The sequence below is a fragment of the Callionymus lyra genome, chromosome 16 (genome assembly GCF_982586985.1).
Source record: "Callionymus lyra chromosome 16, fCalLyr1.hap1.1, whole genome shotgun sequence".
Classification (NCBI taxonomy): Eukaryota; Metazoa; Chordata; class Actinopteri; order Syngnathiformes; family Callionymidae; genus Callionymus; species Callionymus lyra.
This window is the reverse complement of record NC_141833.1, coordinates 23578002-23595322: the sequence shown is the minus strand read 5'-3', so window position 1 is coordinate 23595322 and position 17321 is coordinate 23578002. Positions and strand designations below refer to the sequence as shown.

Genomic DNA, 17321 nt, shown 5'->3' with positions numbered 1-17321 from the left:
TTGTTTTTATTTATTTATCTATTTTTTGTACATATTTAACAATTTATAAAATATTAATAATTACACGCTTGTTTTTATTTATTTATCTTCTTTTTTTAACATATTTAACAATTTATAAAATGTAAATAATTACACGCTTGTTTTTATTTATTTATCTTCTTTTTTTTAACATATTTAACAATTTATAAAATATTAATAATTACACGCTTGTTTTTATTTATTTATCTTCTTTTTTTTAACATATTTAACAATTTATAAAATATTAATAATTACACGCTTGTTTTTATTTATTTATCTTCTTTTTTTTAACAGAATTAACAATTTATAAAATATAAATAATTACACGCTTGTTTTTATTTATTTATCTTCTTTTTTTTAACATAATTAACAATTTATAAAATATAAATAATTACACGCTTGTTTTTATTTATTTATCTTCTTTTTTTTAACATAATTAACAATTTATAAAAATTAATAATTACACGCTTGTTGTTATTTATTTATCTTCTTTTTTAACATAATTAACAATTTATAAAATATTAATAATTACACGCTTGTTTTTATTTATTTATCTTCTTTTTTTTTAACAGAATTAACAATTTATAAAAAATAATAATTACACGCTTGTTTTTATTTATTTATCTTCTTTTTTTTAAACATATTTAACAATTTATAAAATATTAATAATTACACGCTTGTTTTTATTTATTTATCTTCTTTTTTTTTAACAGAATTAACAATTTATAAAAAATAATAATTACACGCTTGTTTTTATTTATTTATCTTCTTTTTTTTAAACATATTTAACAATTTATAAAATATTAATAATTACACGCTTGTTTTTATTTATTTATCTTCTTTTTTTTAACATATTTAACAATTTATAAAATATTAATAATTACACGCTTGTTTTTATTTATTTATCTTCTTTTTTTTAACATATTTAACAATTTATAAAATATTAATAATTACACGCTTGTTTTTATTTATTTATCTTCTTTTTTTTAACATAATTAACAATTTATAAAAATTAATAATTACACGCTTGTTGTTATTTATTTATCCATTTTTTTGTACATATTTAACAATTTATAAAATATTAATAATTACACGCTTGTTTTTATTTATTTATCTTCTTTTTTTAACATAATTAACAATTTATAAAATATTAATAATTACACGCTTGTTTTTATTTATTTATCTTCTTTTTTTTAACAGAATTAACAATTTATAAAATGTAAATAATTACACGCTTGTTTTTATTTATTTATCTTCTTTTTTTTAACATATTTAACAATTTATAAAATATTAATAATTACACGCTTGTTTTTATTTATTTATCTTCTTTTTTTTAACAGAATTAACAATTTATAAAATATTAATAATTAAACGCTCGATTTTATTTATCATGATTTAATTATATCTGAAATGATGAAAATCAAAAAAACGGCGTCAAACGTCAACAAAAGCTCCAGGTGGTCATAATGTTACGGCCTCGGGTGGTCATAATGTTACGGCTGATTGTTAAAAAAAAACACTCAAGTTTATCTGATTCTTAAAAAGTTGGATCGAATCTCAAATGAGTCAAACTTTTCTGTGACTCAACTTTTCTACCTGCGCCTCCTCCCGCCCCGTGACGTCACGACTCTCCTCCTCCGCGGGAGAAAAACCAGGAGAAGAAGAAGAAGAAGAAGAAGAAGAAGTAGAAGTAGAGGTGGAGGAAGAGGAGGAGGAGCAGGAGCAGGAGTTGACACACACTCACTCACACTCACACACACTCACACACACTTCGATCACAGTCGAGTCTCGACGCACCTGAAGCTCCTGAAGCTCGCGCGCGGGTCATGGAGTGAAGCTGACGTCACGATGGCTGCTCGGTTCGTGACGTGGATCTTCTTGTTGTGGATCCTCCGCGGCGCGTGGACGCAGAAGAAAGGTGAGTCCAGACCCTCAGACCCTCAGACCCTCCAGACTCTTATCAGCCTGGACTTGAACCGGCGACGCTGTGACGTCAGAGTCGAGCCGAAAGTTTCTCTCGTGAGAAAAACGATCAAAAACGGATCGAAAAGACCGTTTGAGTCACTTTTGGATTCGAGTCTTGAGTGAAAAACTGTGATTTCAACTGAAAGTTCTTTACTTGAGATGAACTTCCTGTCGCTGCTGCTCTAAGAAGTTTTTAACCTTATTTGTCATAGTTTTATGTTCTCGTCAGAATTGTTTTTGAATATTTGAAACCAATGTATTTTTATATATATTTAATATATATTTAATTCCTGCATTAAAAGTATTTTTAGTTATTTATTCATTATTTTAGTTGAAAATTGTTTGATTATAGTTGAAAATTGTTTTATTATAGTTGAAAATTGTTTGATTTTAGTTGAAAATTGTTTGATTATAGTTGAAAATTGTTTGATTTTAGTTGAAAATTGTTTGATTATAGTTGAAAATTGTTTGATTTTAGTTGAAAATTGTTTGATTATAGTTGAAAATTGTTTGATTTTAGTTGAAAATTGTTTGATTATAGTTTAAATTGTTGGATTATAGTTGAAAATTGTTTGATTTCAGTTGAAAATTGTTGGATTATAGTTGAAAATTGTTCGATTATAGCTGAAAATTGTTTGATTTCAGTTGAAAATTGTTGGATTATAGTTGAAATTGTTTGATTATAGTTGAAAATTGTTTGATTTTAGTTGAAAATTGTTTGATTTTAGTTGAAAATTGTTTTATTATAGTTGAAAATTGTTGGATTATAGTTGAAAATTGTTTGATTTTAGTTGAAAATTGTTTGATTACAGTTGAAAATTGTTGGATTATAGTTGAAAATTGTTGGATTTTAGCTGAAAATTGTTTGATTTCAGTTGAAAATTGTTGGATTATAGTTGAAAATTGTTTGATTTTAGTTGAAAATTGTTTGATTTTAGTTGAAAATTGTTTGATTTTAGTTGAAAATTGTTGGATTTTAGTTGAAAATTGTTTGATTTTAGTTGAAAATTGTTTGATTTTAGTTGAAAATTGTTTGATTTTAGTTGAAAATTGTTAGATTATAGTTGAAAATTGTTGATTATAGTTGAAAATTGTTTGATTATAGTTGAAAATTGTTGGATTATAGTTGAAAATTGTTGGATTATAGTTGAAAATTGTTGATTATAGTTGAAAATTGTTGGATTATAGTTGAAAATTGTTGATTATAGTTGAAAATTGTTTGATTATAGTTGAAAATTGTTGATTATAGTTGAAAATTGTTTGATTTGAAGTAAATATAAGATAAAAACATGTGTAACTCAAGCAGTTATATTTCCTGCTTCTCTTCTTCGTTGACGTGTCGACGTCTGTTCGTCCAGATCTGCTCAACAATGGTGGTCGGAGGAGGAGAAGTTCGTCTCTTGTGAACATGATTCATGTGTCGTCACAACATCTCTACACACTTGTGTGTCGTTGTGTGTTTGTAGACGAACATGTGTTCTCAACACCTCACAGTTGTGTAGCGTCTAAACACATGTTTGTGTTGTTGTCGTTGGACCGGAGGCCGCGCAGATGTTCTTGCTCATCAACCAGGAATTGAACCTGACGCTCCGTGACCTTGGAGTCGACATTTTCCAAATAAAAGCCTTAAATCTGTCGAAGGATTAACGTGTTTGTTTGGATTAATCCTCGGATCGTTTTCTGCGACACAAACGGTGATAATCCTGCCATCGAGTCGCTCCACGTGAGGAAAGTTAATTATTCAAATAATCCGGCGTCGAACCTGCGACTGTTTGTGTTGCCGAGCAACCGGTGGTGACGTCACGTTGACGAGAAGAACGTTAGGAGCTGATTAACATCATCAGGTTATTGATCCACACGGACCTTCATGAGTGACTCGGGCTTCGAACCGACAACCTTCGAGTCTTCGTCTCTGAACCTATGATTCAAAACTTGAAAGATCAACACTTGACGTGTGTGTCGCCAGGAGTGTGTTGATAGTAACACAATACAAGGACACGATGGTGGTTCTTCTGGTGGTTCTTCTGGTGGTTCTTCTGGTGGTGCTTCTGGGGGTTCTTCTGGGGGTTCTTCTGGGGGTTCTTCTGGTGGTTCTTCTGGGGGTTCTTCTGGTGGTGCTTCTGGTGGTTCTTCTGGTGGTTCTTCTGGTGGTTCTTCTGGGGGTTCTTCTGGGGGTTCTTCTGGTGGTTCTTCTGGTGGTGCTTCTGGTGGTTCTTCTGGTGGTGCTTCTGTTGTTTATTCTGGTGGTTCTTCTGGTAATTCGGCCGGCTGGTTCTTCTGGTGGTTCTTCTGGTGGTGCTTCTGTTGTTTATTCTGGTGGTTCTTCTGTTGTTTATTCTGGTGGTTCTTCTGGTAATTCGTCTGGTGGTTCTTCTGGTGGTTCTTCCGGTGGTTCTTCCGGTGGTTCTTCCGGTATTTATTCTGGTGGTTCGTCTGTTGTTTATTCTGGTGGTTCTTCTGTTGTTTATTCTGGTGGTTCTTCTGGTAATTCGTCTGGTGGTTCTTCTGGTGATTCTTCTTGTGTCGGTTCTTGTGGTGGTTCTTGTGTTGGTTCTTCTGGTGGTTCTTCTGGTGATTCTTCTGGTGATTCTTCTTGTGGTGATTTTTCTGGTGGTTCTTCTGGTGATTTTTCTGGTGGTTCTTTTGGTTCTTCTTATGGTGATTCGTCTGGTGGTTCTTCTAGTGGTTCTACTGGTGAATCTTCCGGTGGTTCTTGTGAGACTTTAAAAAACACCTGAAGAAGATGAAATGTTTGAGGATTCATCTGTGATCTGGTTTAATCTGCATCACAATCATTCTGTGAATTTAACTTTTAATCTGAGGCCAGTGTTTCCTGAGATTATTGAGACGGATTAAAATTTCTGAACAGATGTTAGATTTGATTTGTTTGAACAGGAGCTTCATCAGATCAAACCCTCTGGGTCACCTTGACCCGCATGAGAACCTGCTCGGACCATAAACAACAAAACAATGAATTTAAGTTGTTTAAGTTTAAATGAATCCAAAAGAAAATATTTTGACTTTGTTAAAACTGTTAAATCTGGAACTTTTGAACATAAACCATGAAAAAAAAGACAAACAATAATTTATTTATATTTATTTAATTTGCAAACACACAGTTATGAATATGAAAAGTAAATGAATACGAAACGTTTTTAAATGTAAACCGTAAACGAAAATGAAACGATTGTGAACCTTGAGCAGGTCTGAACATGTAGCACGAGAAGAAGGTTTGAGGTTCGACTCTCAGGTTGTCTTTGTTCTCTTGAGCATTCGGATGATGTTCGAGGACGTGAGCATCTTCTCAAACACAAGTGTGTAGCTGGTCCTCACACACGGCTTCCATCAGCTGGTTCTGATCCGATGTAACCCTAGACGTCTGTGGTCCTGCAGGTCCTGACGACCTTCACAGACGTTCGTCTGCTTCTCTCGTCTGGAAGGTCGTGAGAGAAGCTTTGATCGAGGCTGAGGTTTGGACCACAATAGTTGCTCTGTTGTCAGAAGGTTCTCGCGAAGAACCTGAAGCTGCTTTTGTTCTGCTTTGTTGTGTGTTTTTGTTCTGCATTATTGTGTGTTTTTGTTCTGCTTTGTTGACTGACAAACACATGTGACAACTTTTATTATTATTATTATTATTATTATTAACTATTATTATTAAATATTGTACCAAACTTTTGTGTTTTACCAGCAATTATTCTAGAAACTTAACACACACACACAGCTACACACATGCACACACCTTCAGACACACACACGCACACACACAGCTACACACATGCACACACCTTCAGACACACACATGCACACACACAGCTACACACATGCACACACCTTCAGACACACACATGCACACACACAGCTACACACATGCACACACCTTCAGACACACACATGCACACACACAGCTACACACATGCACACACCTCCAGACACACAGGAAGAATGAGATCCTGCGAGTTCCGGTGATGACTGAGGACGAGAGGATACAGTATATATCATATCATTGTATCGTGATACTAACACACTCTTGACAAACACACACTTGTACTGATTCAATTGTTTTTATGTTCTAGTAATATATTGATCTTCAGTATCTTCACAAAGTCACAGTGAATTCGCTCCTTGGCAGAAGTATGTGTTGTTTCAGTGTTTGAATCCTTTCTTATCAACAGTTGTTGAAACTTATGAAGAAAATATTCAGGTCAAAAATAAAAGTAACAAAGAGAAACTTCATGGATTCATGTGGAGGAACATTTCTCCTCCAGACCAGTAGATAAAGTTCTACCTGATCTAAGACTAGATGTTCGTCTTCTCAACTTCCTGCATCAACCACGTCTTCATCTGGTTTGTTCTTCGACTGGTTTGTTCTTCATCTGGTTTGTTCTTCTTCTGGTTTGTTCTTCTTCTGGTTTGTTCTTCTACTGGTTGGTTTGTTCTTCTACTGGTTGGTTTGTTCTTCTTCTGGTTTGTTCTTCTACTGGTTTGTTCTTCTTCTGGTTTGTTCTTCTTCTGGTTTGTACTTCATCTGGTTTGTTCTTCATCTGGTTTGTTCTTCATCTGGTTTGTTCTTCATCTGGTTTGTTCTTCTTCTGGTTTGTTCTTCATCTGGTTTGTTCTTCATCTGGTTTGTTCTTCATCTGGTTTGTTCTTCTTCTGGTTTGTTCTTCTTCTGGTTTGTTCTTCTTCTGGTTTGTTCTTCTTCTGGTTTGTACTTCATCTGGTTTGTTCTTCATCTGGTTTGTTCTTCATCTGGTTTGTTCTTCATCTGGTTTGTTCTTCATCTGGTTTGTTCTTCATCTGGTTTGTTCTTCATCTGGTTTGTTCTTCATCTGGTTTGTTCTTCTTCTGGTTTGTTCTTCATCTGGTTTGTTCTTCTTCTGGTTTGTTCTTCTTCTGGTTTGTTCTTCTTCTGGTTTGTTCTTCATCTGGTTTGTTCTTCTTCTGGTTTGTTCTTCTTCTGGTTTGTTCTTCTGGTTTGTTCTTCTTCTGGTTTGTTCTCGTGAACATCTTCAGAGAGAACGACCCGGAGCGAGAGAACAATGACTTTCAAACAAACGTCTTCCTGTCGATGAAACTGTTGATGGTTCGTCCTCGAGAACTTCAGGAGTCGCTGCTTCTTTAACTCACGGGTCTTGATCCGCTCGTTGTCTCAACATTAGCTACCCTGAGTGACGACCACTTGTGTTACGAAGATGTGTGTTGACTCTGGTCACATGACACTAGTGTAACAAAGACGTTTATACTTCGAACAGACGTCGAGACACAACATCGTCTCCTTTGAATTCCTGAAGCTAATCTGAATATTTGTGGTTTCAGTCGAAGCCTTTGTTGTTTCTTTAAAGTCCTTCATATCATGACTTGACTTTTAATAGAATCTATGTTTATATCATGACATGACTTTTAATTCAAATAGAATCTATTTTCATATCATGACATGACTTTTAATTCAAATAGAATCTATTTTCATATCATGACATGACTTTTAATTTAAATAGAATCTCTTTTCATATCATGACATGACTTTTAATAGAATCTATGTTTATATCATAACATGACTTTTAATAGAATCTATGTTTATATCATGACATGACTTTTAATTTAAATAGAATCTCTTTTCATATCATGACATGACTTTTAATTTAAATAGAATCTCTTTTCATATCATGACATGACTTTTAATTTAAATAGAATCTCTTTTCATATCATGACTTGACTTTTAATATAATCTATGTTTATATCATGACATGACTTTTAATAGAATCTATGTTTATATCATGACATGACTTTTAATTTAAATAGAATCTCTTTTCATATCATGACATGACTTTTAATAGAATCTATGTTTATATCATGACATGACTTTTAATAGAATCTATGTTTATATCATGACATGACTTTTAATTTAAATAGAATCTCTTTTCATATCATGACATTACTTTTAATAGAATCTATGTTTATATCATGACATGACTTTTAATAGAATCTATGTTTATATCATGACATGACTTTTAATTTAAATAGAATCTCTTTTCATATCATGACATGACTTTTAATTTAAATAGAATCTCTTTTCATATCATGACTTGACTTTTAATATAATCTATGTTTATATCATGACATGACTTTTAATTTAAATAGAATCTCTTTTCATATCATGACATGACTTTTAATAGAATCTATGTTTATATCATGACATGACTTTTAATTCAAATAGAATCTATTTTCATATCATGACATGACTTTTAATAGAATCTATTTTTGAAACCATTGTTTTTATTATCAGGTTAATTTAATCGTTCATTTCTATATTCAAATGTTGAATTTAAATAAATATTTTTCTAAACTAAAACAATAGTATAAAAATACAAAGAATTTATAAAAAATGTATTTTTAAAACATTAGAATAAATAAGACATTTCAAATATATACAGTATATATATATATATTTAATTAAATTATTGAAGAAAAATCATTTTTTAATGTCATGATATCAATATTTAACTCTTAAAGTTGTTTAAGAGTCGTGTTAAATCACAACATCTACTCTTGAGACACAGATTCTTGTGTTCGTCTCCAACATTCTTATCTGGTCTTCTGACCTCAAGTCTCGTAGACACGACTCACGTCTGTGTCAACAGAAGCTCGACTGTGAGCCTTGTTCACGTTTACGTCTTCCTTCAAGAACACACCAGCGCCGGCGGGTCAGCGGAAGTTCAGGAGACCTTTGACCCCTGATGCTGAAACATTATGACCATCTCTTTGTCAGGGTTCACTGAATGTGTCCTGGAAGAATAGAAGCAGGAATAGATCATGAAAGTTTAACGTCGTCCGGAGACTCATGTGGAGACGAATGAATGAAGTTCACGATAGTTCACGACTTTCATCGTGATCCAAACAAACGACGTTATTGTCAAGAGTCTGTTGATAGTATCACGATACAAGGACGTGATATATACTGATGTATCCTCTTGCCCTCAGTCAACACTGTGTCCTCTCGTTTTCAGTCAACACTGAATCCTCTTGTGCTTAGTCATCACTGTATCCCCTCGTCCTCAGTCATCACTGAATCCTCTTGTGCTTAGTCATCACTGTATCCTCTTGTCCTCAGTCATCACTGTATCCTCTCGTCCTCAGTCATCACTGAATCCTCTTGTGCTTAGTCATCACTGTATCCTCTCGTCCTCAGTCATCACTGTATCCTCTTGTCCTCAGTCATCACTGTATCCTATCGTCCTCAGTCATCACTGTATCCTCTCGTCCTCAGTCATCACTGTATCCTCTCGTCCTCAGTCATCACTGTATCCTCTTGTCCTCAGTCATCACTGTATCCTCTCGTCCTCAGTCATCACTGAATCCTCTTGTGCTTAGTCTTCACTGTATCCTCTCGTCCTCAGTCATCATTGTATCCTCTTGTCCTCAGTCATCACTGTATCCTCTCGTCATTAATCATCTCTGTATCCTCTCGTCCTCAGTCATCACTGTATCCTCTTGTCCTCAGTCATCACTGTATCCTATCGTCCTCAGTCATCACTGTATCCTCTCGTCCTCAGTCATCACTGTATCCTCTCGTCCTCAGTCATCACTGTATCCTCTTGTCCTCAGTCATCACTGTATCCTATCGTCCTCAGTCATCACTGAATCCTCTTGTGCTTAGTCTTCACTGTATCCTCTCGTCCTCAGTCATCATTGTATCCTCTTGTCCTCAGTCATCACTGTATCCTCTCGTCATTAATCATCTCTGTATCCTCTCGTCCTCAGTCATCACTGAATCCTCTTGTGCTTAGTCTTCACTGTATCCTCTCGTCCTCAGTCATCATTGTATCCTCTTGTCCTCAGTCATCACTGTATCCTCTCGTCATTAATCATCACTGTATCCTCTCGTCCTCAGTCATCACTGTATCCTCTCGTCCTCAGTCATCACTGTATCCTCTCGTCCTCAGTCATTACTGTATCCTCTCGTCCTCGGTCATCACTGTATCCTCTCGTCCTCAGTCATCACTGTATCCTCTCGTCCTCAGTCATCATTCTTCCTTTAGCTGCGGATGATGTAGTGACTGCTGTCATCTAGTTAAATTGCAACACAGTAATAAACAAACAGTTCATATGGTATCGTGAACAAAAAGGATCATGATATGTGTTCAAAAGAAAGAAAAGGGAAGTTAATGGTAGATTTTGTGTTTTTATGTTTTTGTGTTTTTTATGTTTTGTGTCCAGAGAACAAAATGTCTCTCGTGCACATGTTGGAGACGTTGTTGAAGAATTGAAACTTAATTATTATCAGAAATCTAAGAGCCAGACAGTGATTTTTTTCCTGTTGATGAGTTTGTTCAGTTTACATTTTGTTCAGTTTACATTTTGTTCAGTTTACATTTTGTTAATGTTAACATAAGTTGTTGATTCTCTCGACATTCGAGGCCTTGAAATACTTTTTCCATCTTAAAATATTGTGATAAATTAACTCGTTACAAAGAAAGTAAGTTGTGTCAGTGAACGTGATCACATGTCTTCACTCGTGTGTTCGAGTCTCTGCTTCTGATTATGAAACTATGTCGTGATTCACACGTTAAACTTGAAGTTTGAACAGGAAGTCGAGGCTTGTGTGGAAAGTTGTGCGACCGTGAATATTGTTGTTCTTGAAACATCGCCGTGGATCGTAAATGTTCCTCTTATGGCCTCGGTGTGTGATCACGTCGTGTTTATGATGTTTACACCTGGAAACTCATTTCCGCTCGCGACTATAAAAGTAGAATCAACTGAACAAACGTTTGTGAAAGTGTTGAAGTTACGCTGATTTACTCGTTTATTTCTCTTTAAAAACTTGATATTTTCAGACGTTCAACTGAGACTCAGAGTAGATTCAACAGAAGTGATCTGAGGTCGAGACTCTCCCTGAGAAGGGTTTGAGGGTAACTGGGGGGAGTACTTTGGGCGGACCCGGGACAGAAACCAAAACGAAGGACAAGAGGATACAGTGTTGACTGAGGACGAGAGGATACAGTGTTGACTGAGGATGAGAGGATACAGCGTTGACTGAGGACGAGAGGATACAGTGTTGACTGAGGACGAGAGGATACAGTGTTGACTGAGGATGAGAGGATACAGCGTTGACTGAGGACGAGAGGATACAGCGTTGACTGAGGACGAGAGGATACAGCGTTGACTGAGGACGAGAGGATACAGCGTTGACTGAGGACGAGAGTATACAGCGTTGACTGAGGACGTGAGGATACAGCGTTGACTGAGGACGAGAGTATACAGCGTTGACTGAGGACGAGAGGATACAGCGTTGACTGAGGACGAGAGGATACAGCGTTGACTGAGGACGAGAGGATACAGCGTTGACTGAGGACGAGGGGATACAGCGTTGACTGAGGACGAGGGGATACAGCGTTGACCGAGGACGAGAGGATACAGCGTTGACCGAGGACGAGAGGATACAGCGTTGACCGAGGACGAGAGGATACAGCGTTGACTGAGGACGAGAGGATACAGCGTTGACCGAGGACGAGAGGATACAGTGATGACCGAGGACGAGAGGATACAGTGATGACCGAGGACGAGAGGATACAGTGATGACCGAGGACGAGAGGATACAGTGATGACTGAGGACGAGAGGATAAAGTGATGACTGAGGACGAGAGGATACAGTGATGACTGAGGACGAGAGGATAAAGTGATGACTGAGGACGAGAGGATAAAGTGATGACTGAGGACGAGAGGATACAGTGATGACTGAGGACGAGAGGATACAGTGATGACTGAGGATGAGAGGATACAGTGATGACTGAGGACGAGAGGATACAGTGATGACTGAGGACGAGAGGATACAGTGATGACTGAGGACGAGAGGATACAGTGATGACTGAGGACGAGAGGATAAAGTGATGACTGAGGACGAGAGGATACAGTGATGACTGAGGACGAGAGGATAAAGTGATGACTGAGGACGAGAGGATACAGTGATGACTGAGGACGAGAGGATAAAGTGATGACTGAGGACGAGAGGATAAAGTGATGACTGAGGACAAGAGGATACATTGATGACTCAGGTGTGAGACAGTAGGTGAAGATGTTTCAGACGATGATATGAGGAAGTTGTTCATCAAAGTCATTAACCAGGAAACCTCGACTCGAACAATGAGACGTTTTAATAGAAGCAGCGTTTGATCTCGAAGACATAATAACTATTGTTGACACGTCTCGTCTCAACAAACGTCTCGACAAACGTCTGGTTCTTCTTCTCTTTCATGAAAGACAGTTTTGATGGACGCACACGAACACCTGGAACCTTCGACATCCTTTCATGTCTTTGAAAGAAAGAGACGGTCGAGCAGAGAATCATCAGAAGCCTCTCGACGTCTGTCACTTTGAATCGTTAGATCATGAAGAATAATCTTTGACGCTAATAAAATACAGAATCTGTCGTAAAACTAACTTCAAAGACAACGGTTTATTGTTCACGTAGACGTTCAGAGACGACACTTCCTCAATATCAACGAGTGTCAGCGCTTCACATACATTCATGTATTCAAAGGTATTTTAAAGAACAAATACTGGATCAAAGTCTTGTTCGAGTTGAAATTAAACTCCCGGCCTCTAGATGGCAGCAGTCGTCACGTCCTTCGCAGCTAAAGGAAGAATGATGGCTGAGGACGAGAGGATACAGTGAGTCCAGCAGCTTTTAAAGCTGATGTTTGGACATACACAACACCAGAGTCAAGTACTGGACAATACTACACATATATACTTGTTACTACACTATCACAACACCAGAGTCAAGTACTGGACAATACTACACATATATACTTGTTACTACACTATCACAACACCAGAGTCAAGTACTGGACAATACTACACATATATACTTGTTACTACACTATCACAACACCAGAGTCAAGTACTGGACAATACTACACATATATACTTGTTACTACACTATCACAACACCAGAGTCAAGTACTGGACAATACTACACATATATACTTGTTACTACACTATCACAACACCAGAGTCAAGTACTGGACAATACTACACATATATACTTGTTTCTACACTATCACAACACCAGAGTCAAGTACTGGACAATACTACACATATATACTTGTTACTACACTATCACAACACCAGAGTCAAGTACTGGACAATACTACACATACAATATATACTTGTTACTACACTATCATAACACCAGAGTCAAGTACTCTACAATACTACACATATATATTTGTTACTACACTATCACAACACCAGAGTCAAGTACTGGACAATACTACACATACAGTATATACTTGTTACTACACTATCATTATGTCACTATATCGTTGTTCGACAACACACACTTCTAATAGTGATATCAACAAGCTATTTTTTTCACTTTATTATATATATATATATATATATATTATTAAATATATAATTGTGCTAAATAAAGTCAGATACCCTCGAGTCAATGCTAGCTTCTGCTCGTGCACCTGAGGTTCATCCTTATCTAGAGCAGCTTAACGTCTTCATGTGTAGTTGCTTGTTATGCTTTGATTAGTTATGAGTCCTTCTGTCTGAGCCTGAAGGATCAGGAGAATAATGTGGTCACGAGGTCAGATGTGAACATACGTGTTATTAATGTCGTTAGCGTGTGCGACGCTCTGGCGTGCACTGACACACTTCACAGTTCCTGCCTCGGGTCCAGTCTGTGTTTACGTTGCTGATATGTTCCCAGAGTGTCGTGATAACGGTCGTCTGTCGTTTGATGTGCGACGCACAACAGAGCGACACACAACTGTGCGACTGTGAGTTGTGTATAAAGCCTCTTTTGTGTGTCTGCGGCGTGGGGGGGTTGAAACAACCGCCCACTCGGGTCGTGGTATCTTAAACAACCATTGTCTCAGACGCACACGTGCACGGAGGTTAAATAAACCTGTGTGTCGTACTTCACTCCACCAGTTGTGTAGTTGTTGCTGAAGTTCTTAACTACACAAACACTTGTGTTCTTCTAACATGTTTCAGTCAAAACGATGTCACTACTGGAATAAACATATTTATTGACATGTTTACGTTGACGAAGCTTCACAACAACACAAGATTACACACAACAACACAACGAACTACACTTTTTTCGTGGTGTGTGTGTGTGTGTGTGTGTGTGTGTGTGTGTGTGTGTGTGTGTGTGTGTGTGTGTGTGTGTGTGTGTGTGTGTGTGTGTGTGTGTGTGTGTGTGTGTGTGTGTGTGTGTGTGTGTGTGTGTGTGTGTGTGTGTGTGTGTGTGGATCAATAACTTGTGATAAGAAATCAAAGTCAAAGATATGGATGTGATGAGTGTCATTTGATCGACTGATCGATCAATGTATTGATCAACATATTGTAAATATTATTTGTAACTTGTAATTAAACATTATCTTCATTCTTAAAAGTCTGTTCTTTGCTCTTCTATTGCACTGTATCCTCTCGTCCTCAGTCATCACTGTATCCTCTCGTCCTCAGTCATCACGGTATCCTCTCGTCCTCAGTCATCACTGTATCCTCTCGTCCTCAGTCATCACTGTATCCTCTCGTCCTCAGTCATCACGGTATCCTCTCGTCCTCAGTCATCACTGTATCCTCTCGTCCTCAGTCATCACTGTATCCTCTCGTCGTCAGTCATCACTGTATCCTCTCGTCCTCAGTCATCACTGTATCCTCTCGTCCTCAGTCATCACTGTATCCTCTCGTCGTCAGTCATCACTGTATCCTCTCGTCCTCAGTCATCACTGTATCCTCTCATCCTCAGTCATCACTGTATCCTCTCGTCCTCAGTCATCACTGTATCCTCTCGTCCTCGGTCATCACTGTATTCTCTCGTCCTCAGTCATCACTGTATCCTCTCGTCCTCAGTCATCACTGTATTCTCTCGTCCTCAGTCATCACTGACCCTGACGATGTCGTACGACCAACAAGATGTTGTGATTGGATGGTTCATGTCCTTCTAACGTCTAGTTTATTATTTTGATGGTTCGAAACGGTCGTTGTCGCAGTTCGACGCCATACACGTGGGCGACAAATTCTTCAACACCGTCTGGGATCCAGATGGAACTTCAAAACGCCAACGAGATTCTCTCGTCTCGTCCCATCATCCGCTTCCTGGTTCTCGGAGAAGATCACTTAGTCGCTGCATCAGTTTGAAAACGAGTTCTTCTCAGGATCGAGATAATCGAACCTAATAATGAGATAATGTACCGGCCGTGACCTTCGACCTCCACCCCGGAGGCCACAGGGACACCCCGGTAGTATCAGCTCGGTTGTAAAAGGGCTCGACCTTGGGATTAGATGTGATTTCCTGGCGTTCTTGGCACCAGAAGCATCTGCATTTCAAACATTCCACCTTCATGTGTCACAAGTTTTTTTTTTTCCCTCCCGGACGTGGATTCACTCACGGTCTCGCGCGAGAGGTCGTGGATCTTCTGCGAGAAGATCTGGTCTCGGTGTCTGACATGAACCCAGAGGCTTTTTACAAAATCTTCCTTTTATGGGGTCTCTCTCTCTCTCTCTCTGGGCGAGCGATGATGAGTCGTTGGCAGGCGACGCCGCGAACGCCGGTCCGGACAGAAGCTGCTGTCGGCGGCTGATCTAAAAATAAGAAAAACCCTCCAGAAGAAAGAGAGTTTATCTTCTTCTCAGCGGGCGATGAGTCGAGTGCGGCCGAGTTATCTGTCCTCGCGCTGAAACACTGCCGTGTCACGTGACCTCACGTCCAGTCGTTCGCTCGCCGCCATGCCTCGGGGAGGAAGGAGGAAGGGAGGAGGAAGGGGAGAGTCGGGGGTGTTTTTAGGAGATGGTTGAGAAGTGAGTGAGCAGCAGTGATGCCGCCCACTCCCTCTCTGGCCTTCCTCTCCTTCTTCCTGTGGGATTGAAGAGGAGTTTGCCTTTTACAGGGAAGGAGAGAAGAAAATGTGTGTGTGTGTGTGTGTGGGGGGGGGGTGTCTTGGCTTGGATGGACTATAACTGCTAGAATGTTCAGAGGAAGTGGGTTGATTGTTGGAACATTTTTCTGGAGTTTGAATGGTGCAGGGGGTTCTGGGTAAAAAGAGTCGATTACTACCAGACGTGCTTAAGTTATTTTATATCGCAATATTTAGTTTTCACCGTAGACCGGCTCGATGTTCGACATCATTTAATTGATTTAAGTTCACATTTATTTTTTATCATGGCGATTTGTTAGCGTTTGTTAATTTTTGTGTTGCAATTAAACCTCCGGCCTCTAGATGGCAGCAGTCGTTACGTTCTCCGCAGCTAAAGAAAGAATGAGGACGAGAGGATACAGTGAGTCCAGCAGCTTTTAAAGCTGAGGTTTGGACATATTTTGGTTTGAAAACAAATGAAAGCAGTTACGACTGAGGACGAGAGGATACAGTGAGTCCAGCAGCTTTTAAAGCTGAGGTTTGGACATATTTTGTTTTGAAAACAAATGAAAGCAGTTACGACTGAGGACGAGAGGATACAGTGAGTCCAGCAGCTTTTAAAGCTGATGTTTGGACATATTTTGGTTTGAAAACAAATGAAAGCAGTGACGACTGAGGATGAGAGGATACAGTGAGTCCAGCAGCTTTTAAAGCTGAGGTTTGGACATATTTACTTTTGAAAACAAATGAAAGCAGTTACGACTGAGGACGAGATGATACAGTGAGTCCAGCAGCTTTTAAAGCTGATGTTTGGACATATTTTGGTTTGAAAACAAATGAAAGCAGTTACGACTGAGGACGAGAGGATGCAGTGAGTCCAGCAGCTTTTAAAGCTGATGTTTGGACATATTTTGTGGTTTGAAAACAAATGAAAGCAGTTACGACTGAGGACGAGAGGATACAGTGAGTCCAGCAGCTTTTAAAGCTGAGGTTTGGACATATTTTGTTTTGAAAACAAATGAAAGCAGTTACGACTGAGGACGAGAGGATACAGTGAGTCCAGCAGCTTTTAAAGCTGAGGTTTGGACATATTTTGTTTTGAAAACAAATGAAAGCAGTTATGACTGAGGACGAGAGGATACAGTGAGTCCAGCAGCTTTTAAAGCTGATGTTTGGACATTTTGTGGTTTGAAAACAAATGAAAGCAGTTACGACTGAGGACGAGAGGATACAGTGAGTCCAGCAGCTTTTAAAGCTGAGGTTTGGACATATTTTGTTTTGAAAACAAATGAAAGCAGTTACGACTGAGGACGAGAGGATACAGTGAGTCCAGCAGCTTTTAAAGCTGAGGTTTGGACATATTTTGTTTTGAAAACAAATGAAAGCAGTTATGACTGAGGACGAGAGGATACAGTGAGTCCAGCAGCTTTTAAAGCTGATGTTTGGACATATTTTGGTTTGAAAACA

General features: G+C 38.1%; 1 protein-coding gene across 2 annotated transcripts in view; it reads left to right on the top strand.

Moving 5' to 3' along the window:
- The first annotated feature begins 1722 nt into the window (after nt 1–1722).
- egfra (epidermal growth factor receptor a (erythroblastic leukemia viral (v-erb-b) oncogene homolog, avian)) overlaps nt 1723–17321 on the top strand; it is a 59744-nt gene continuing 44145 nt past the window's right edge. For both annotated transcript variants that reach the window (XM_087811085.1, XM_087811084.1), the window contains exon 1: nt 1723–1936. In XM_087811085.1, the coding sequence (XP_087667211.1) occupies nt 1867–1936 (70 nt within the window). In that variant the 5' untranslated portion in view covers nt 1723–1866. The remainder of the gene's footprint in view (nt 1937–17321) is intronic.